A 22240-nucleotide genomic window follows, 5' to 3' on the forward strand; every position below is an offset into this window, starting at 1 on the left:
AAAGATGCCCCGTTTAAGTAAATGGGAAGGACTTGCGCATCACATGCACGCCAAAGTGGAGTTTGGCGTGTGTGTTGCACGAGTTTTGCACTTTGTGCTGTTTGTACGCATTTTCAGGAGACTGGGCTCGGTAAGATGGCCGTCAGGTGATGATGGTAGACACTCTGCCGTAACACATCTAGCCTTTATACATATCTATGCATCCAATTATTGCGTTCTCTCCGAGTTCAATGATTTGTTGAACATTTTTTGGTCCTACACCTTTCACAGATGACATATATTTTTAAAAATACATTTAGACTTAACATAGTGATTGCTATCAGGATGTGAGGAGACTTTTAACCAGCACAACTAAAAACGTTTCTGGATCAAATACCATGCCTTCAAATGATCATTTTTGGGAGAATGGAAATTGTATGGGTGTAGCTGGTTTAGTGTGCTGTGATTCAACAGTAGCTTAGTTTAGCTGGTGACTGGCATATTCCTGTAGGCTAAGGTTAATCAAAAACTCTTATATTGACGTCATATATCCAGGAAGTGGAGGGCTGTAGTCCAAACTGGCCATTATCTGTAGTCCTTATAAAGCAAATTGTGTATATAAGTATATCGCTTGGCATTGAACTTTGAGCTTTATAATTTTGCAGGCATTATTTATGCTCTAACAGCAACTATACAAACCAACTAAAGTTTGAAAAATGGGATCACGAAAAACACCTGCTTTAAAATTTGTAGAAATATAATAAAATGTCTTTTGATTTACACAAACCACATTAAAAACTGCACCAAGCGTTTTTAATAAATAACCTGTTGCCATTTTGCCTGCTTCATACAGTTGCATTTAACAGCTTTAGTATTGTGTTTTCCTGTATGTTATTGTTTCATTTTCTGTGTTGCCTGAAGGGTTCAGAGTGCTGTGTAATCTGCAGCTGTGTGTGAATAGTAGACTTGGGGGTAAGAGCTCCAGCATGTACCAGCTGCCAGATGGCTCCATCAGCAGGCACACATGCCCGCCCACACACACACATCCCAGAGAATAAGACCAACAAATGCCACACCACTGAGTAATGACACACAATCATTTGTATCCTCACCCCAAGTCATGGCACACACAGAGCTGCAGGTGTGAAAAGCATCAGGAAAGTGTTTGTGTCCACTCGCAGTCTGCCAGATCGCCTACATCCCACATTTAAGTTGTTTACAGATCTTTTACCCATTTAAGCACGGTTAAAATGTCAGTGCACTCAAATAAGGATACCGTTTACCCTCTCATCTTTGATTGTTCAATTGCTCTTTTTGGCACTTTCATTCGTATAAATAACAGATTGCACTCATTCTGAAGTTACACAGCAACGTCATAGTCTCCAGACGGTACACACAAGCTAAATAAGAGAGCACATATGGCTAGAAACACAGCTCCCTGCAGCAGATTTGATTCACAGCAAGATGTTGCGAGATACCTCCGAGCGCATCTGACCTCTGAGTAAAGCTGTTTTAAACAATGAAGCGGCGATTGCGTGAACCTTGCACGCTTTGTGTTGTTTTTCCACTGAGTGTGTGATCTTGAGTTTTAATTTACAATGCAAACGGGAATAAAAGATCACAAGTTTCTGTTAAGGCAAAATGTGTTTTATTATATTCTCCTTTGGTTGTCTTTTTTTAGAAAAAAAATCTATTCTACTATAAGAACATTAAAAACAAAGGGTAAGCCTAGAGAAAAGGCAAGATTGAATTATAGAAAAAGCACTGGCATACGTTTACCCTCAATAAATGACTGATCATAAAACCTGTGGTCAACAAAATTTTTTACAGAAGGCAGGTCTATAGATCACATGCTGGCCAGGGTGCAGTGCAGTGGAACAATTTACTTATACCAAAGAGGTCACAGATTGTCTCGTTGACGCAATATTGCATAATACACAAGGTGTAGCCACGATTGTCAGCGCAACCATCAATATTTAGCACAGCTCCGGTGTTGGTCAAATAGAGTTTGGGGCAGAGGCCTGCTGCCCATGTTTAGCTTCTGGGTGTGTCAGGGAGTCCACATTTATTTCCAACTACTTCAGTCACTTCTTCCAATTGAGTTGCAATCTCCACACTGTCTGCTAGTGGAAATGTAGCTATTAAGAGAGCGTGCTCTAGATTCATTGGATATAAATGAGGTGAGGAAGGAATGGAAGCCATACACAGAAGACTACATCAGCTACAAATAAATACATTTAACAAGAATCTACAGCAGATGCATCTCGCTCTAATGTTGCAAAGGGCACCAGCTTTGCCGGAGACAAAATGTTTGTCCTAAAAAACTGGTGTGTAAAGAAATGCATCAATAAAGTAAAACAGGGTAAAAGTATGACAGCTTGAAAGGCGAAAACCAAAGGGCGTTGCATTTATAGCACATATGCTCTGTAAAAATGGCTTTAAACATGTCACAGTGAACAAGAACAGCATAAGGCTTAATCTCATAAAGCTACTTTGTATCCCATTATATTGGAAAAATAGATAACATATGAAAGATGTGCCGATTACATGGAATGCTCGGAATTGAAAAATACAGCTTGCGATAAACATAATATATATATATATATTTATGTTATGGGTAAATTAGCCCTACATACTGCATATTTTCCCTCTTTTTGCAATTGTTTAAAAAGACTTTTTATACAGAATTTAGAAAATAAATAAATTTGTGGCCATAAATTGAATCTCGGTTGTATATTATATTTATATATATATTTTATATATATATATACTGCGTTCCATGTGATATGAACAAGATTATAATCAGGGAAATACTTTAGCAGATGATTTTGGAATTTGTCACTATACTTTCTAGTCTATTATATACAAACAAAGTCAACCTGAACTGTCTCTCTGGACAGGCAATGCCCACTTTCATAAAAGCACATGGCTTTGATTTGTGTGTGATGGTTTGTATTGTTTAAGGGGATGAGATAATGTCATAAATCTGTTAACAGAATGGATCATATAATTCTCCCTTTTAAACCATCACTTTCAAAACAAAGCTTTAACCACCCGTAGCCTTCCTACGAGGCATACTCTCTGTCCTATTACAAAAGTCATACTTCTGGGCATTTTAAAGTCCAATGAGATGCTACTTCCTCATAAGGAACTGAATTTTTTAATTTCAAGTCAATGGTATGTTGTTAGTTTTATTTTGGCTATCCACCACTCCTCCTTTGGTCCCTGTGTTGGATTAAGTCTTTGGATTTGTCTGTGGAGATAAGCAGAGATGGACACATCTCAACTGGCACATACGGTGGGAAGATCCCTGGTTGGAGAACGGCTGCTCTCTTGTCGGGGTTCGGAAGGGGTAATAGAGAGCGAGCCGAAAGAGCTTTTATGACATCACGATCGCGATCCCTTAACGTTCAATTTTGAGTACAATATCACAATACAAAAGTCTTCCAGTCACAATGGCGATTCTAACAATCAAGAGCAATAAATTACAGATCATCTGCTCCACTGAAAAATCCTGTTTTCACGTGTTGGTCGATTGTGTCCACATTCCTCTGACGGTTTAGGTCTCGGCAGGCTCTGTTTTTACCTGGATGAAGTGCGAGGCATGTATCTGCATGGTTCCCGGCAGTTCCTGCAGCTCTTGAGAGACCTCCAGAAGCTCTTTGGCCTCGGGCTCTGGATGCAGGGCTACTTCTCCCCTCACCTCCAGCTCCTCCACAGGGGTGAGGCCCTCGCTGGGGCTTCTGGCCAGCTGACCCAGGTCCAAATGTCCATTGAGTGTCTGGCTCAGCTCCTGACCTGCATTATTGATGATCACAGTCCTGTAGCTCAACTCCGCCATTCCCTCCTCGATCTCCTCTTTGCAGTACGGTGTCATGTTGGGGTTGCTGTTGACCAGAGACTGAAAGTACTGTGGGTCTAACATCTCCTCTTTAACATGCAGGCCTTGAAGTTCACTTTGCTTCAGGACAGTAGCGATGACCGTTCCAGGCTGCTGAGCCACTACGGGCTGCCCGTTTGCATTGAGGGTGACCAAGCGGGTGATGCCATTAAGAGACCCGGCTTGCTGTGGTGTGGTGCTGATGACCCCCCCGCTGGATGAGCTCAGCGTGGACACGAGGAGCTGCTGGTGCTGAATGCTGTCTGTTGTAAGAGAGGCAGTCTGGATGGTGAGCACATCTTTACCCCCAGGGCTGGAGGAAGGCACGGTGTGGAGAATGACCCGAGGTGGGGAGGCATGGCTGGATGAATCCCCAGTGGTCAGAACAGAAGACAAGGGAAGGGTCTGCAGAGTTACAGGGGCTCTTCCTTGAGCTCCTGACGTGAGGACCATGGGAACAGAGCCTTGCATATTAATAGTCCTGAGAAATAGAGAGAACAGTTTAGCTGAAACCTAAAGTAGATAAACTCATTTGCAATCTAATGCAAAGTAAATTGTGACAGTAGAAAACACAAAACGTATGCTAAATAAAGTCCATATTTTATATGCTATATATAAAAGAAGAATAAAATGTAAGTAAATATATGACGTACAGCAGGTCTGTTCCAAAACCTATTGAGCTACCAACCCAGATAGCATTTGAAGGCATCAAAGGAGAAGCGCTCAAAAATTAGGCAGCAAGAAAAGCAGAATTGTGCCATCTAAAATATTTTATAAATGAATAAAAAAAAACCCAAATGACGGATATATACCATTATATAGTAAAAAAGCATTATGTCATTATGCCATATCGGCTTAGAAAATCACAACTTTTAATTTTATTAGTACACAATGTAATTACAGAAGAGTCAAGTTTTAGAAAATATCTCTATTTGGATATTTTTCAATCCCAAAACGGCACAATTTTGCTCACACCTACAAAGTGTCCATTTTAACAAGCCTTAATAAATTATCTGTAAAGGAACAGTATGTAGGATTGTGGCCAAAACTGGTATTGCAATCACAAAACTTGTGGCTAAAACTGGTACTGCAATCACACAACTGGTGGCCAATACACAAAATGACAACATAAACATCAGTTGAGAGCTGCAACTCCACTTTTTAAATGATAATATCCTGGCCAGACTACTGTTGTCAGTGATATAAGTATTTGAAATGAAAACTATTTCTTAATGTCTAGTGACATATCAGGGGCATTTTATGATTAATTGATATAAATGTCTTACATACTGTTCCTTTAAATAATATTTTGAGCTAAAACTTTACATATGTACTGTACTCTGGGGACACCAAAGATTTCTTTGACATCTCAAAAAGTTTTGTAAAATGTCCCCTTTAAAGGGCTCACTGGATTTGACACATTGTACGCTACGCATAATGCGCAATGGCCGCTAACGGAAGCTAGTCATTATAGTTTATAAAGTTTAAAATATGGATATTTTTCTTGCAAAATCACTTTGATAGCCCTTAGAAGGCCATTATTACCCTCTAAAGTGAGTAAATCATGAGGTAATTTTCATTTTTCGCTGAACTATCGCTTTAAATTACTGGAAGCCAAATTTCCTGTGCACTATAAAGGTCACTTATAAGGCTCCATGTCATTAGGACACTGCCTTAGAAGGCAGCTCCCTATAAGGCAGAAGACAACAAGGCAGCTCACTAGGCTTCAGAACAGAATCCAACTTTGTTGGCACACATCTCATCTGTCCACGTTCTGCTCGTGTCTAGGTGTGTTTGTGCAGACGCAGGCCTCTCACCTTACGGAGTGTGTTGGCGCAGGGACTGCAGCTCCCTGATTTGGCTGCAGAACGTGGACCGTCTGCAGCAGCTGGTCTGCTTGTTTTCCATTGCTGATCATATTGGGGCTTATTTCTCTTTTCACCGACTTCGCCTGCATGGTTCCAGAATTTTTACCCTGCCCGCGCGATGAGCCGCGGTTCACGTTCCGTCCGTGAGAGGCCGGGCGGTGCCCTCCGTACCCGGGGCTGGGGTCGTCCCCCTGGCTATCATCCTCGTCAATAATGACCAGGTCTGTGGGCATCTCCTTAAACTGATAAACAAGCCTCTGTCCTTCAACCTTGGCCAGTATGCCCCTCTGGTAATAGTACCTTAAAGAGAAAGGAAATAAGAGTTCAAGAAAATCTGTTCCTTTTGCTATGATTGGTCCCTCTGGGTGATTTGTAGCCACTGGCTTACCTGAGTGCTCTGCCCATGGTCTCATAGTTCATATCAGGCTTGTTTTTGTGCTTGCCCCACAGCTTAGACACGGCCTTGGAGTCCACCAGCTTAAAAATGCCTTTCTCTCTTTGCGTCCATTTGATGTATTTAGGACAGGTGTTTTTGTCTTGCAGCAAGGCCAGAAGGAACTCCCACAGGTAGATAGTGTTACCTAGAAGAATAAGGGTCTTTTATATTCCTTTGTCGACTCATTAAAAGTTAAGTTATAAACCGCTTAACCACCTTTTATATTTCACACTCGATTCCTTGGGTTTATTTAACAACCCGAATTGGCAGAGGTGCAATTATTGTATTCTTTCTCATAACCTTAATAAATAAATTCTCAGTTTGTGCTAACCTGCACCGGGTTGGAAATTAATTAAAGGGGTTTGGCAGTAGATTATTCTTGTTTGTCGTGTGCTTTGGCCAGAAGTGGTTAAAAACAGCTTCCCCGGCAACCGGGGCTGGAAAGAGACCAGACCGGAGTGTCAGGGTGATGTATATGTATGCGGCCGGCCTCCTCTCCGAGCTGGGAAACGGTTCGCATGCATAAGGGGCCTCTATCAGGACAGCATCGATGTGCCCTCCAGCCCACTATCACTTTTAGTTTCCTTACAAACGCAGCACTTTGAGAGCACCTCATCAATTAAGCAGCCCCAGCCCTCCCTTTATCCGACAGCAAAGCCCCAGAATAAGCGACGTTTAATGCATACGGGAGTGAGATCTGCTACTTTTTCCCTTAACTCTCACGATGCAATCTGAGGTCACGCTTACCTTTGCCCTCTTTGCTTTTTTTCTTCAGCGGGAGAGATGGATTGGTGATGGGGGAGCAGGGCCGCACCGATCTTGGTTTGCGCACTGCAGAAAGATTGAAGAATGGAAATGCTTACGAACTTCTGATTCTCTCAGGGAACAAAATACATTAATCGTTCACCCCAATAATGACAAATGTGCAATACGTATTTTTTCTTATATCCAACGCTCTAGGAACAATTTGAAAAGTGGGTAGGACACAGTATAAACCTTATCAGCTCGGCTCATGAATTTTAATAGCTCGGCAAGCAGCCCACTGCTGAAGCAACTTGTTGGCAGAGGCCAATTTGAAAAAAAAATGATTCACCTTTCGTTTTAATATATCGATAAAAACGGAAACACTGAGGTGTGCACTGCCTCTTACTGGAGGGTTTTGGTACCTTTCTTTTTGGCAGGCTTGGAGAGGTTCTTGTGAGGGAGCTCATCCATGGAGGACGTCTCGTCATCCATGTGAACGTCCATGCAGCCGTTTGAGAGCTGCTCTGGCCGCAGGGAAATGTAGGTCATGTCGGATTCCAGCATATTCCCGTATACTACGGAGCAGAAGAATAGGAATTTGTTTACAAACAACTCTATGAAAAATAGCATCGGTAAGTCCTAACATGTGTAGTTTATTTTCAAGAAGTCTCTTCACAAGCATCGCTAAATGTAAACATTAGCATGTAAACAGCCGGTGAGTCATCACATATCATGCGTTTCTCATCCAGGATGTTATTAGGAGACTCCATGTTCAGAAGGGCCTCAGCTGCTACAATGGTTTCCATATTGTCCTCTCCGCCTGAGACTGGGGTCTCTACTATGGACAAACACAACAAGCACTTACTAACGCTCGTTTCTGAAATATTTCACTAGTATTTCATTGAACGAACAAATAACTGTGATCAAAAAGTAGTATAAATAATAAAACACATCCAATAGCATACCAAGGTTTAAATAAGCTACAGACATAACATAAGGGTTCCCACACCATAGTTAATTTCAAATTCAATGACCTTTCAAGGACTTTCCATGTGCAATACCCTCAAATTCAAGGACGAAATGTGGGGACACATTTCAAGTGAGAGCAAGGTTACAATGTGTTACCTTTTAAGATACATTGTTACAGTTCCCTTTTAAGGGAACTCACGCTGCGTCACTGCAGTGACACTTTGGGGACGCCTCCAGGGTTAAGTGCATCTGAATGTGTATATCAAATTCAACCAATGGTGAGACTTAACGACAAAGACAGGGTGATGCGGGAGCCAGGAAGTATATCGCTATCTGAAATATTGCCAAAGACGGCATTACAGGGACGCAGGAAGTATGGCAAGGGAGACGCAGCGTCTCGTTCCGTTCTCAGGTAACAACAGTTACATACGTAACTTAAGACGTTTTCATGTGTCAAACACAACTAGGAATCAATTTTGGTATAAATCAACATTCACATACAGAAGATATAAGCATTTAAAGCAAACAGTTTAGCATGTCTGCTTAAAAAGTCTAGAATTTGTATGATATTATCCTACACTACACAGGGAATAATATGGATTTTTTGGCGAAAACTTTTTGCATAAAATAGATTCAAGCACTTTCAATGACCTGTATCTATGTATGTATATTTTCAAAAACTTCCCAAATTCACAAACTTTCAAGGATTTCAAGGACCTGTGGGAACCCTGATAACACAACGATTAGTTCTGCCCCTCAAGTCTGACTGGCTGACATCTTAAATTATTAGACTCACCAGACAACCCCACATCTCCCATGATGTTTTCTTCCACCACATCCTGAATGGCGTCCACCATGATGCCATTTGTCACCTCATCTGCCTCCAGTCCAGAATACACCTGCATGAGGTCGGCGGCAGGCACCTGCTCCACGATCACGGCCGGGAACACCGAAGGGTCGTCCAGCTGTAGGTGAACAAACAAACAAAGAGGTAAATGTGCCATTGATCTAAAAACCAGCGAATACAGTCACCACTGCGCAGTGCTTTTAGTGGAACAGCCTTAAAGTGCACCATAATTGCTGTGAAACACATAAATTTGCCCCGTCCCCGTAGATGAAAGCCTCTAATCCACAATCGTCCTGGTTATCATTTTCAGAGGCTGCGACTAATGGTCCATTCATAATGGCTTTAACCTGAGCCAGATCAGTCACTTGTATGGACTGCGCACTGTCAGCATAACAATAAGACACAGTATTCATGGGCCGGAGACAGGCTCATGTGGGATCATGTGAGGGAATGACGTAAAAATACAGCCGCAGAATGTATCATAGTTTCAGTATGTGCACTGAACCTTGAACTTCGTGCCAGGAACACCAGTAAGGGCTTCCTCATTTCCACTGTAGCATTCCTGGATCAGGGTGGAGATTACACTGGAACTTCACATGGAGGGAAAAGAGGAAATAGCTGGTATTGGACTCAAAAGCCACAGGAGATTGACCCTTACCGTGCCACACATACACAACAGCATGTACAAATGCAAGCCTTTCTGTATTTCTTTATTTTTTCCAGATCTGTGATTCTGTGTCTTTAGTACTCAAGGGGGACTTAAAGTATATAATTATTATTTCTTGCCATGAAGGAAAAACGTTACACAAAATTAATGAGTTTTCCTAAAACACCACTTCCAGAGAAAACCACCTTTCAGATACAGAGTATGGTGTGTGTATATCTATGTGTGTTTGGATAGCTGCCTTTTATTTGGCAGATGATACATGCAAAGAAGGCAAAAAAGTGTCAGAATATGAATATGAGACATAATTCAGCAAAAGCAGCAGTCCGATCAAGGACTGGTGACCTTGAGGCTGGATTTACACTGCAAATCTTGATCCCTTATTTCGATTTATTTTCTGTATCCAAATGTTTTTGACGACCCGTCTTTTAAAAGCGACAAGGTAGATGCTGACCTGGAACAGCTTAAACCACAGAGGAATATGCAATTGACAAAGACATGATTATACAAGATTACAGAGCTTTATTTTAGTAACAAGACATAACTTCAACATTACAGCACTAAGTGGAGTCATCATTCTCCATTGCGCAGCTAAGAAGAGTCATGTAATCAAGGGTGGTGACCTGAGTTGACGTCATTGGCCAGTGTCGCATTTTCGATAATGCACGACACGTATTGACATGGGAATATCTGCATGTATCCGATTCATATTAGATTTATTTCCACATATGAATGAGGCCTGAAATAGCCTGTTTTAAAAGTTCTCTGTTAGTGAGGTACAAAGTGCCGTTTTCTCTCAATAACTCTTATGTTGGGTTCACACCAGACGCATTTGAGGCGTCAAATTCGCATCTACCACGCATAGTTGGACGCTTGAGCGTTTTAATTGTACTCGCTTCATTCTCGCGTGAAAGCCACGCGCGAAATTCTAGTCATTGAGACATTCACGCGGAAATTCTCGTCATGGGAGGGGCTTTTGCACCTCAGCTCGCTTCCTGTAATCACGTCACTACTAGAGAAAGTTCCTTAATGGTTAATGTGGTGTGTTTTTCCACCAAAGTTCGAATTGTTTGACTCGCGCGATCCTGCGGCAATGCTCAATTCACGCCATTCTGGTGAGGCGGAATCGCATCTACTGTGCCGCGCTAAACGCCTCATTCACACCTCATGACTCCTCTACCCCAGCTGGAGTGAATGCAGCATTACACACTCTCATGAACTAAGAGAAAGACCTTGAAGCCTTACTGTGGGTCTACACCAGACGCGAGTTTAACGATTTGTGCGAGTAGATTAAATACAAAGTCAATGCAAAGATGCGATCAGACACGTCATTGCGTGGGGCGATGCGAATGACGCTATATATGTGCGGTGCGTTTACCGCGAAAAGTTTGAGTTGAAAAAACAGTTGAAAATATTCGAGTGAAAAATTCGCATATACACAAAGTTAAATCCCGCAAGTAATCTAGAGCGAGTAACGCGATGCCCCACGTTTGGTGTGTACGTAGCATTATTGTACACATAGCACATACAATTAATTCAAATGCACATAAACAGCATCATTTTGAAGTATTACTTTTATAAGTTCTGTGAATGACTAACATTTTGGGTTATTGAAACTGATTTTCCCAAACAGGGGCTTAAACAAACATTTAACTGGGCCTTATGACGTAAAATTATTTAAAACAAGAGAAAAAACAAGCATTAAAATAGGCTAAAATAATCAAGATGTCTTTGTTCTTACATATCACATATATATCTTTCTAGTTACACCAAGCTCTAGACTATTTTATTGAGTAGAGATTGTGGAGTGGGGGACCTTAAGTCCAAAAAAGATCCTCTGCTTTATGTCGATTTTCTTGCCTAACCACAAGATGGCAGCAGAGTGGATATTATCCTCTACAGCTGTGTACCGAGATAAGAAAAACATACAAAGGCACATCTGAAATGCACTGTTCCAGGCCAAAGAGAATTGTCAACAAAATAACTTATTTTATAATTGAACGATGTAAGAAAGTATTTTTGGATTACTGGAAACGTTGACTCGATATGGTGTTACAGGCCCATAAACACGATTGTGAAACACATGAGCCATGTTACATCTTCCTTTGGCAGGAATATCTGTTTTGTTCCATTATCCTCGGACTATTCGCTGTTGTTATGGCACTTTCCCCTGGGACTCAACAAGTTTGGCTCTCCAGATCTTAGTTCAAGGCCAGTATAATTCAACCGGTGCAGTGTAACAAACTACCACAAACAATTAAACTGGAGAGCTCGAACAGCAATTGTGCATCAATCTGAAATAACCATTTGTTTAGGTAATAAGCGATACAAATAAATGTATCAAATAAATGTGAATGTGTCTGTGTGTATATATGTGACAGATTTACATGCCAGACAGACATTAAAGCACTTCTGGTGGTCATCAGTCTACTGATCCATATAAACTGTGCTAGACAGATATACACGTGAATCCCACGCGCCCTGACTGCTGAGTAAGCAGGAGACACATTCCTGCTTTCTGTATCTGTCTGAACTCCCTGCTATCATCCCCTCCCGTGGTACTACAGATATCAGATATCATGCAAAAAAACTGATCAGTTTACATAGCCTCTCTCATGGTGCTAAACAGGAAAATGCAAAACAGTAGAACATGTCTCATCTGATGTTATACATTTTGCACAGAATTGATGATTAAACCCCTTTATGATAGCAATAACATGCTAATCATTTTACCTACTGTATAGACGGTTTCATCGGACGCACGTGATACACGTCTGGATCCGAACCTTACTTCCGGGTTCGTTTTTTTAATGGTCTGACTAGTTGCTAAACTGATCTCTTGAACAAATGCCTCGTCGAAAATAACAAATGTTTTGGTTTCCTAGGTAATCTATGCGTTGTTTTTTGCTTGTTATATAAATAAACTACGTTTAAAGAACTTTGTTGTTATTTATTCTTAGCGGACTTTACGGGAAGTTACGTGCGGATCGCGACAGCCGCTTGTTTATGTTGTTACTGCTGAAACGGTATATAGCGCAACTAGTAGTGAGTGTGAGTAATGCAAGCAATTAATAAGGAAATGCATGTATTGAAAAAAATATTTTATGTCACTCTGGATGAATGACGGTGCATGCATAAATGTAAATGCATTTAGGTTCAAATTTAGCTGAATTTATTATGTTAACACATCTTTTTGCGTGTCCATTGCTCAATCTATATGATTAGATGACAGCTGCATATCAGTAAACATATCAAAGATCTCTTTCTAAATAAACCATGTTATACACCTGCAACATCCTTCTTTTCGACAGTAAGCAACCACATTTCTAATAGGGAAATATCAGATAAAGCATTTGCATAGTCAAGTTCCGTGTTCTTACTGTGTGAATAAACCTGTGAGCATTTGGACGTTCCGCACTTTTTCCACTCTCTTCTGCTTTACTTGATGCTACCTGCAATGGCTAACCAACCCACTGATGCAATGCACCTCTCACTGGCAGTGTTTAAGGCAGATTTCCTATTTTAGATCATTGTCCATCACTGTGGGATAACTAGGGATGACACAACACACCGTTTGTCTGTGCACAAAAGCTGCATGATGCCACACAGTCATCTATAATTAGACCACATTATTAATTTGTATAGTAGGGCTAGGCGATAATGACCAAAATTCATATCTTTGTTAATTTTAGGAAGAATGGCGATATATGATAAATGCCACAGTATTTTGGAATACATTTTTGCACGCAAGTCAAAGCATCATGTGAGATGTTACAATTATCTTAATTAAAACGGCTTACAGTGAAAAATGTCATTTAAAGACAGAGGTTTCCTTCTGGTTTAAAAATATAGAGCTGCAAAACATGCAAGCTGGTTGGAACGCTAACGTCTGACCTCAGTGTACATTTCTGGGGGGGCTTCTGTTGCAAAGGAGGGTCATATCAGACCATACCGTTATAGATGGTATTCTCAACCTATATCACACTGGGGGAAATGCTGATATATTACCAAAACTCGATATACCGCCCAATCCTAATAGTAGTTATTTGACTTTCTTATTTGCTGTAGGTCTGTGAATATGTATGTGAGTAATTTGCTTTATGTTGGACTATTTGACTGCTGTTGTAAATAATATACTGCTGTTTTATGTGCAATGATTTTAAAGTTTATATGTTTAGCACCTTAGTTAATTTTTTACTTGAAGGAAAACACCACCGTTTTTCAATATTTTACCATGTTCTTACCTCAACTTGGACGGATTCATACATACCTGTCTCCTTTCAATGCGTGCACTTAATCTTTCATAGATATATACACTAGATGTCGCATTGGGGCTCTGAGCATGCGTCAAAACCTTGTCATAGGAAGTATCTAGGTAAAGCTGCTATCTCCACCTGTACTTCGAATTCCCGCTGAGTAAAAATCACTCAACTTGGCTCATCTTTGTTTTCACCGTCACAAACGGAAATATCTATGACGCAGTTTTTTAACCTGACGGGAGGGGTTCTGGTGGACCAATCACAGCGCTTGCAGTCCGCGTAGATCTGACGCGCTGTTAAAATTTTTGCGAGGTGCACGTCAGGCTATGCAGAGCTATGCACAGGCTACGGATAGCCTATGCCGTAGCTACGGCGTAGAACTTACGCACGACTATAAATCGGGCTTTAGGATCCAAACAGGGATGAATTAAGAAGCCACCAAACACTTCCATGTTTTCCCTATTTAAAGACTGTTACATGAGTAGATACACGAGTAAGTATGGGCACGTAAGATAAAACCTGGACCTCGGGGCGCAGTAATATTAACGGAAGTTTGAGCGAGAGGGGGAGTAGTCAGGAGTGATGATGTTACTGCGTGCCGAGGTCGTTGTATGGTCTTGCGCCATACAATATAGTTCTCATTTTTTATCCGCTTAAAATATCACCATGTTTTATGTTGTGCCATCATACTTACTCGTGTAACTACTCATGCAACAGTCCCCAAATAGGGAAAACATGGAAGTGCCTGGTGGCCTCCAAATTCATCCCTGTTTGGATCCTAAGGAATGAATGGGGCCAGGCTAAATGCCAACACATCCACAACATGCCACACAAAGATCAAATGCAGACACCGAAAAAACATAGGTATGTATCAATACGTCCAAGTTGATGTAAGAACATAGTAAAATATTGAAAAACAGTGGTGTTTTCCTTTAATAAACAAAAACTGGGTTGAGCAGCTAATGTGAAATTAATGTGAAACATGAATTTTGGACCAGATGTAAACTGATTTGATAGGAATTGATAATTTAATATCTAATGTCCTTATATCAAATTACAGAAATTTTAGTACATGTTAGTACATGATATGAATTTGCAAGAGCCGCTTAACACGATCTCTGTCAAAAATGAGATAATTATATTAACCCAATGCTCTCGGCAAGTATTATACGTTCATCAAATATATTTGCTTAAAATCTGCTTAATCCCGCCCTGGGGCCATTCAGAAATACCATGTTGTTGGAAGGATCCATTAACAGTCTGATAAAATTGCTCATTTACAAGAAAACATGTAAGATCACACTTAGGGTTTTGCATCTCAGCTCCTCGTTTGTTATCACCCATACAGAAATCTGATGTATAAAAATACATGCATTCACCTATGTATTGTATCCTACAAAAAAAGCTACAAAGAAAAGTACTAGTATTAGCAAAAACCAAAATTACTATCAATACCTATACTCCAAAATGTCTCTAAATTGGTTTTGATGCTATTACTACACAACTGCTGCTGTATGCACTAGCTGAACTCAGACACAGCAGCCTAATACTATTTTACTCCCATTACAAGTTGACTTGACTTATGAAGCTCATTATTGACTCTGCAGAATTCAGTCCAACTCGGCTAATCACAGTTCAGGGAAACTGCAGGCCAAATCTTCCTCCTCCACAGCTGCCATGTGTGGAAAACTGAACACTGAAATTCCCTCAAATAACGCACCTGGTCTTTCATAATCTCTTTAAAAAAGCAGCTCTACTGTTTGTAGTGGGAGTCAAACAGGTATTTGAGACTGTGTGGGCCACTGGTAGAGCATATATTTGTGATTGTGTAGTTTTGGGGGGTTTTGGGAGTGACTAAGAAGCCAGTGTCATTTCAACACAATAGGAGATGTATGGGTGGAACGGGACTCTTCTCCCACATTACCTTGTAACAGGTTGGGCAGGTTAGGCCTGAATCTAGCTCTCCGTTCTCTTTCAGTTTGAAAGGATACGGTAGAAGACCTGTTACGCCTGATCCATTCACATGACTACACAAACACTTACAGTACATACGCAGATAGGATAGAAAGTTGGATACTGGAATCAACCAAGTTCAAAGTAAAAACACATGAACATAGCCGCGCATTGGAAAAAAACGCATCAAAATGTATCACAAAAATATATATTTTTTCATTTTAGCCTGTTTAGCTTTGAAAGTATAAAGTACAATATAAGTGATCAACACAACAAATTCAGTCTGATGCTTACAAGAAGCTATTAGATGACTTAAAGGATTAGTCCATTTTCTTAAAAATGTCATCCAAAATGTTGATGTCTTTCTTTGTTCAGTGGAGAAGAAATTATGTTTTTTGAAGAAAACATTCCAGGATTTTTCTCATTTTAATGGACTTAAATGGACCCCAAGACGTAACAGTTTTAATGCAGTTTAAAATTGCAGTTTCAAAGGACTCGAAACGATCCCAAACGAGGCATAAGGGTCTTGTCTAGCGAAACGATTGTCATTTTTGACGGGAAAAATAGAAAATGTGCAGTTTTGGACCACAACTTCTCGTCTATCTCCGGTCGTGTGACACGCCAGCGCGACCTCAGGTAATTGCGTAATGACGTCGAAAGGTCACGTGTTACATATATGAAACGCACCTTTGTGGACCATTATAAACAATAAACTGACAAAAAGACATTAATTGGTATCATTCGACCTATAACAACGTCGGTACGGTCCTCTTTCTCCAGACTTGTAAACACTGGGGCGTAGTTTCGCATTTGTCCTCCGTGACCTCTTGACGTGGTGATGTATTGCGTGAGGTTGCGCCACATGACCGAAGATAGACAAGAAGTTGTGGTTTAAAAGTGCATTTTTTTTGTTTTTCTTGTCAAAAATGACGGTCATTTCCCTAGATGGGACCCTTTTGCCTCGTTTGGGGTCATTTAGAGTCCTTTGAAACTGCAATTGTAAACTGCATTAAAACTATTACGTGTTGGGGTCCATTAAAGTCCATTAAAATTTGAAAAATCCTGGAATGTTTTCCTCAAAAAACATAATTTCTTCTTGACTGAACAAAGAAAGACATTAACATTTTGGATGGCATGGTGGTGAGTAAATTATATGGATTTTTTTTAGAAAATTGACTAATCCTTTAACATGACATAACGCGTGTCGGATGAATACTTTTATGTGCGTCCGCATCCACTTTTTTGGCATACCTATATGATCAATTCCTTTTCGCCCCAAATGTTTATTCCCAGCTATGCTCAGTCTTACACTAATACAAACATACAGATTGACTGGCAATTCCTACATCTCAGTCTTTCCATCTAAATCCTGCCAGCAACCCACACAGTCATCTCCGAATCCTCTCCCTGTGCTCTTAATTTTCCACCTTCCACCCTCCCATCTCTTCACTCCAGCACAGACGCCCTCCATCAAAGGCACGGACCTCCACTCACCCCTCTCAATTTATCCCGATTCCAACTTTAAAACTTGGCTTGTGCAGCTGAAAGAACAGAGATAGCATCTAAACATAGAAAAACCACACATTTACATGCCTAATAACAACGATTTCTGAAATCAAAATATTTTGGGGCTCTCTGGTCAACCATTTTAAAGGAGAATAGGTTCTCTATAGCAGACTCTGTGCATATTAAAAACAACAAACTTGATTGTAAATGTACCTGATTGATTTCATCCATTCCATTGCTGGCGAACTCAAAGACAAGCTCGCTAGACTGGACCGCAGTGGTCATGGTGTTGTAAGGAGAGAGAAGGTAGGGCACAGGCTGACAGCCAGAGGGTTCCTACCCCTCTGCACACTCCCCGGACCGCCTTGCTCCACACCACAATCCTCGGCACAGGAAGTACTCTGATGCAGGAACGCTGTATTTTTTACAAAACTTGTGATAGCGAGCGTGGCCGAGGACTCAATGGAGCAGTGGAGACACTGGATCTTCTCGCTCTGGGGAATGGTCCTGCTCCAGCTGCGTCTGGGGCATCTAAACCTCAAAGAGAGAAAAAAAAAGAGGAAAAGAAACATAAAAAAACTGAGACTGAGCAAAATGTGCAGTTTCAAATAATCATACAAAGAAGACTGCGATGGCCAGACGAGACCATACTGCAGAGACCCAAGGCGAGGGGCTAATTTTCTAATTCTGTGAAGCATTTACCCACTCCAGGGGAGACATTGAACTCGCCAGTCTCATTCTTGGCTCAAACTGCCAAAAGCTGCCTCATAGTTAGACTCTGAGGAAGTCTGGCTGGGTAGAATAAAAATGGCTAAGTGGAAAAATGCAATAGGCTTTCCAGTATCACCCGCTCTGACTCCCATTTACCCTCGATAGCAAAACAATACAACTATTGCATCACCCTGCCATATATCTTACGAATAAAGATTTCCTGCAGTCAAAACAGAAGTGTTGTGTTTATTTTTTAATCGCCAATACTTGCGACAGAGTATGTTTTTAAAGAATTGGATGCATTTACTAATGTTTAGTTGTGATAACTGAGACCTTATATTGTTAGTGTTGGTGGCGCTAATGTGGAGAAAGTAGGAGGGGCAAGGATCTCCACAGGATATGAGATCACACGGCCTGATCAAAGGGGTACTGTAAACAAGGTTGGACTATCAGTCATATGAGCAACCCTCTTCCAAAGTCCACAACCACTCCACTATATCCACCCCACCGAAGAACCCTAAAATAAAAATTCTCTTTGGTTGTTAAGAGAAAGCATACCCTCTGCCCGGCCCTTAGGCCATGAGGAGGAACAGGAGGGGCAAGTGTCTGGTTAAAGATTAAACAAATGCAATGAGGAGAGGAGGTTTGGCAAAACCACTGAAGGGGGATGTAAAATGGTGGTGGAGCGGCCCAGTGTCTCCTCTATGGCAGGGTGGGGCTTGTTTGCTTTGAAAGGACAGTGTGTGTGTCAACAAGTGCAAACTGTGTTGAATAGTGTCTGGAAGGGGGTTGGGGTAAAATGGAAGGCAGTTAAAAAGAATAAGAAAGATAGTCGGGTGCTCAATGTGTGTAGGAGGGAGGTCAAACAAATGTTCTGCTTTGGTCGTCCCTCAGACCCATTTAGCTGATGGAGTCTTGTCCTCAACATGTTGCCATGTGCAGCATCTCCCTTGGGAGGACAGAAACCGGATGTGGTTTGCCAAAACAGAAATGCCCAGCCTATTATTATCACTAACCAGACGGGCTTCCCTAGTGTCCTGCCTCCTTCTCCCACAGAATGGAGTCAACATCTGGAGCACCCTGTTTTCTTTCTATGTTTTGGTCTCTGAGGGTAAAAATAAGCTCTTTGTCTTGATGTAACAATTATTTACTGAAACTAGGGCTGTCACAATTACGAAATGTTGCCGACGGATAATTGTCTAATAAAATGTTACGATCACGGCGATTAATTGCCTGCTTTAGGACTTTGACGATTAATTGACTGATTTATTGCTTTGATTTAATTCTCATACTTTTTATTTGTTCATGAAATAACTTATACACATTGTTGCGATTATTTAAATTAAATATTTTGCAAGGTTAACCTGGCAGTAAGTATTAATACACATAACACATATTTGAAAGTAAATATTTAATGAATAAATCTTTCACAAACTAAAAATTCTTCATAAGAAACAAACACAATAAAGTGTCTGAAAAATAACTGAAAATAAAAATGCAATCAAAATAAACGGAATACCAGAACTAGCCTTAATTAATAATAATGCCTTACTAAGGTTGTATTAGTACTGGACCACATGTAGCTGCAAAAAAATTAATTCCTTTCAGATCCTTAAGAATAGCATCCTTCACTTCCCTAAATTTGGAATTGCTGTTTCGGAAATGTATGTTTTACCTGGAAGTTCATACTGGTTAGCAAAGTTTTGCAGCATTTCTACAAATGCTGTTTTTTCACTGTATTGAATGGCTTTGCAATGTATTGCGTTACACTGTGATACAGTCTCGTTTATACCGGTGTTGCAGCTCCCCCTTGTGGTTTTTAGAGAGATGTACAATCATTGTGGTGATCTGAAATCATCGTGATGAGGTCAAACAATCACGATGACACGATTATTTAAACATTGTGACAGCCCTAAATGAAAAGAGATAATTAGATTTTCTGAAAAAATAAAAAAACAGGGGTGGTTATGAATAACTTTGCTTTAGTGTGTCAGTATCAATGTATATTTCTAAACAACGCTTATTTCTTTGCCATCAATTGCAATAAGGACTTATTGAGTATGTTTGGGATTACATGAAGCAAAAGAAAAAGTTAGACAGCCTAAATCCATAACAACTGTGGCAACATCTTTAACGTGGTTTGGTCCAACATACTTGCAAAGCTAGCCTATGAGCAAGTGTACCAAGGAAAGTTTTAAAGACAAATGATGGTCATTTGATGTAGTTCAGATCAGTTTGTGGCAATAAAAACACAAGCGTCTAAAACTTTAGACAGTACTGTAGTTTCAAAGTAGGTTGTTCCAAACATTACCAGAATTCATATGGAAGTAGGCTGTGTCAGTTTTGTTTGTCTCTTCATGTAATCCCAGACTGACTCGAATGTGAGATCATCTTCTGTGGGCAACACATCTGTCTGTAAGATTTTTTGTTCTCTTTTACAGTTAATGTTTGGAAATGTATATTATTACAAAATAACACCTATACAAAAATAAATGGTGAAACATCTACTGTGTCTTTTGCGCAATAATATATGCTATGGCACAGTGAAAGAGTTGATCTGCACAAGCAATAAGCAACCATGATTATCGTGATACCCCTTGTACAAGACCACACACAGGGTGGGTTGTGCCCATCTCAGCCCTGACCCGGTCTCTGTGCAGTCTGGGAAAGCACTCGCCCTTGAAGTCTCCATACCGTGAGCCAGGGTCAGAAGTTGCCAGCCGAGAGCACAATGTCTACGTTTTGCTCAAAATGGCCTCACTTTATTTTCAGTTCTTCTTTCGTTATCGAAAAGTTCTCAACCTCTCTACCTCACTCTCAAAAAAGGCGGCTACAGCTGCGAATGCCACAACTAAAGCTCGCAGCTTGAAATTCAATTAGACTATCTAACCGAGAGCCCTACAGTCTTGCTTTTGAGTAATGAAGTCATTCACACCATTTGACGGTGATGTGCTGGCAAATGAGAGCGAGCGTCATATTGGATGGATGGGAACATTTTACAGAGAGAGATGAGTCTGGTGGGGAGCAAAATTGTGCAAATCTGTGATTTGTGCGAATCACACCGGTCTCTGTGCTAATTCCCATCATCCCTCTTCAGGGCTCCCAGCAGAAACTAACTAGACCTGATACAAGGCATGCGGCGAATGATCTGTGTCACCATAACGGCATCTACAGAATAACACCAGGGCACATTACAACAGCTGTCTTGTCTTCACACATATACAAACAAACGGACTTAAGGTGGGTCTGTACCACACGTCATCTAGAGAGGTCTGGAGGGAGGGGAGGCCAGCGTGCAGGAGAGTTACTCAGTACTCAAGACTCCAGTGAGCAAACATTCACCAGGGTGGGGCTCTCATGACACCACTGCTGAGGTCTGCCAAGGATACATGCTCCGCATGCAAGGCACATTTTTAAGGTGTCTCAAAAGATATAAAAACATTGTGATTATTATAATCAGTCCAAGTTACTAATGACCCTAAAGCAGCAGCTGACAGTGGCAAACAGCCCAGTCCATGTTGTCAAAACAAGTAAATATAAAGCTGACTACAATTTTGGATGAAAAAAACGGTATTGAGGGAAGAACGAAAGCTATGATCTTATCCTTTGACCCCATGCCCCCCCCCCCTCACTAAAGAGTCCTCGGCTGAGCTCAGCGTTGACCATGAAAGGAGGTAATTTAAGCCAAGTGTAAGGCTAAGCCGTGAGTCACCAAGCTATGAACTACAGAGAAAAGTCAAACAAGAATGATCATCTAACATGGCTAAACTGTTGATGGTGAATTGTCATACTTATGAGTTAAAGGTTTTAGGCTGCCATATTTTGATGATGTAACCAAGATGGACTAAAACATAGGCTTTGGAGACGGTGAAGCCGTACTCTGTCATATTCTGCAGGGAGTGACATCATGGCAATAGTGATGTCAGCGCTTTTGAGAAAAACTGCTCTTGAGTGTTTCACAAAATAGCTTGGGATCCTAAGACTTTTAAGGGAGACATTCTAGAGAGAAAAAAAAAGAGAGGAATGTGGAGCCCTTTCCCAGCACTGTCAGGAAAGAGGACTGGCATTCCTGGCATTTCAGACCATGCTGGTCTCTAGTTTTCACCCAAACACACTCCACAATTCTCCCTCCACCATCCAAAACGTGCCTTTAAAAACAACACCTCTTGTGAGTACTGAAGCATTTGAAGCCTTGTTCCCACTTGCCAATGAGAAGAAAAACACGGAGTGTGGAAATATGCCAACAGCACCCTTTCAATCAATATGGAGGACAAAGCCTCTTTCAACAAGGTCATCTGCGTGACTCAGCCGAACATGCCTGTTTTAGGCCAGTTCCTGTGAGGATGTGGTGCCTCAGCAAAGTCCTGTAACGCTGTGATAATGGACGTAGGAGGTTGTCAGAGATTGGATAAACTCATGTCACT

The 22240-nt window shown here is 40.9% G+C and overlaps 1 protein-coding gene across 6 annotated transcripts in view; it reads right to left on the bottom strand.

Annotated features, from left to right (window-relative positions):
• Positions 1-1787: 1787 nt before the first annotated feature.
• elf1 (E74-like ETS transcription factor 1) overlaps positions 1788-22240 on the bottom strand; it is a 50217-nt gene continuing 29764 nt past the window's right edge. For 4 of the 6 annotated variants that reach the window (XM_073854356.1, XM_073854358.1, XM_073854355.1 and 1 more), the window contains exons 2-9: positions 17319-17642; positions 8673-8841; positions 7635-7745; positions 7330-7479; positions 6911-6994; positions 6116-6308; positions 5677-6027; positions 1788-4340 (exon numbers count right to left, since the gene is read on the bottom strand). In XM_073854356.1, coding sequence (XP_073710457.1) covers positions 3539-4340; positions 5677-6027; positions 6116-6308; positions 6911-6994; positions 7330-7479; positions 7635-7745; positions 8673-8841; positions 17319-17390 — 1932 coding nt within the window. In that variant the 5' untranslated portion in view covers positions 17391-17642 and the 3' untranslated portion in view covers positions 1788-3538. Of the gene's footprint in view, positions 4341-5676; positions 6028-6115; positions 6309-6910; positions 6995-7329; positions 7480-7634; positions 7746-8672; positions 8842-8948; positions 9105-17318; positions 17643-22240 lie in introns of those variants that run through there. The other 2 variants (XM_073854360.1, XM_073854361.1) reach the window with 2 other exon arrangements.

This window comes from Misgurnus anguillicaudatus, chromosome 16 (assembly GCF_027580225.2).
Source record: "Misgurnus anguillicaudatus chromosome 16, ASM2758022v2, whole genome shotgun sequence".
Classification (NCBI taxonomy): domain Eukaryota; kingdom Metazoa; phylum Chordata; class Actinopteri; order Cypriniformes; family Cobitidae; genus Misgurnus; species Misgurnus anguillicaudatus.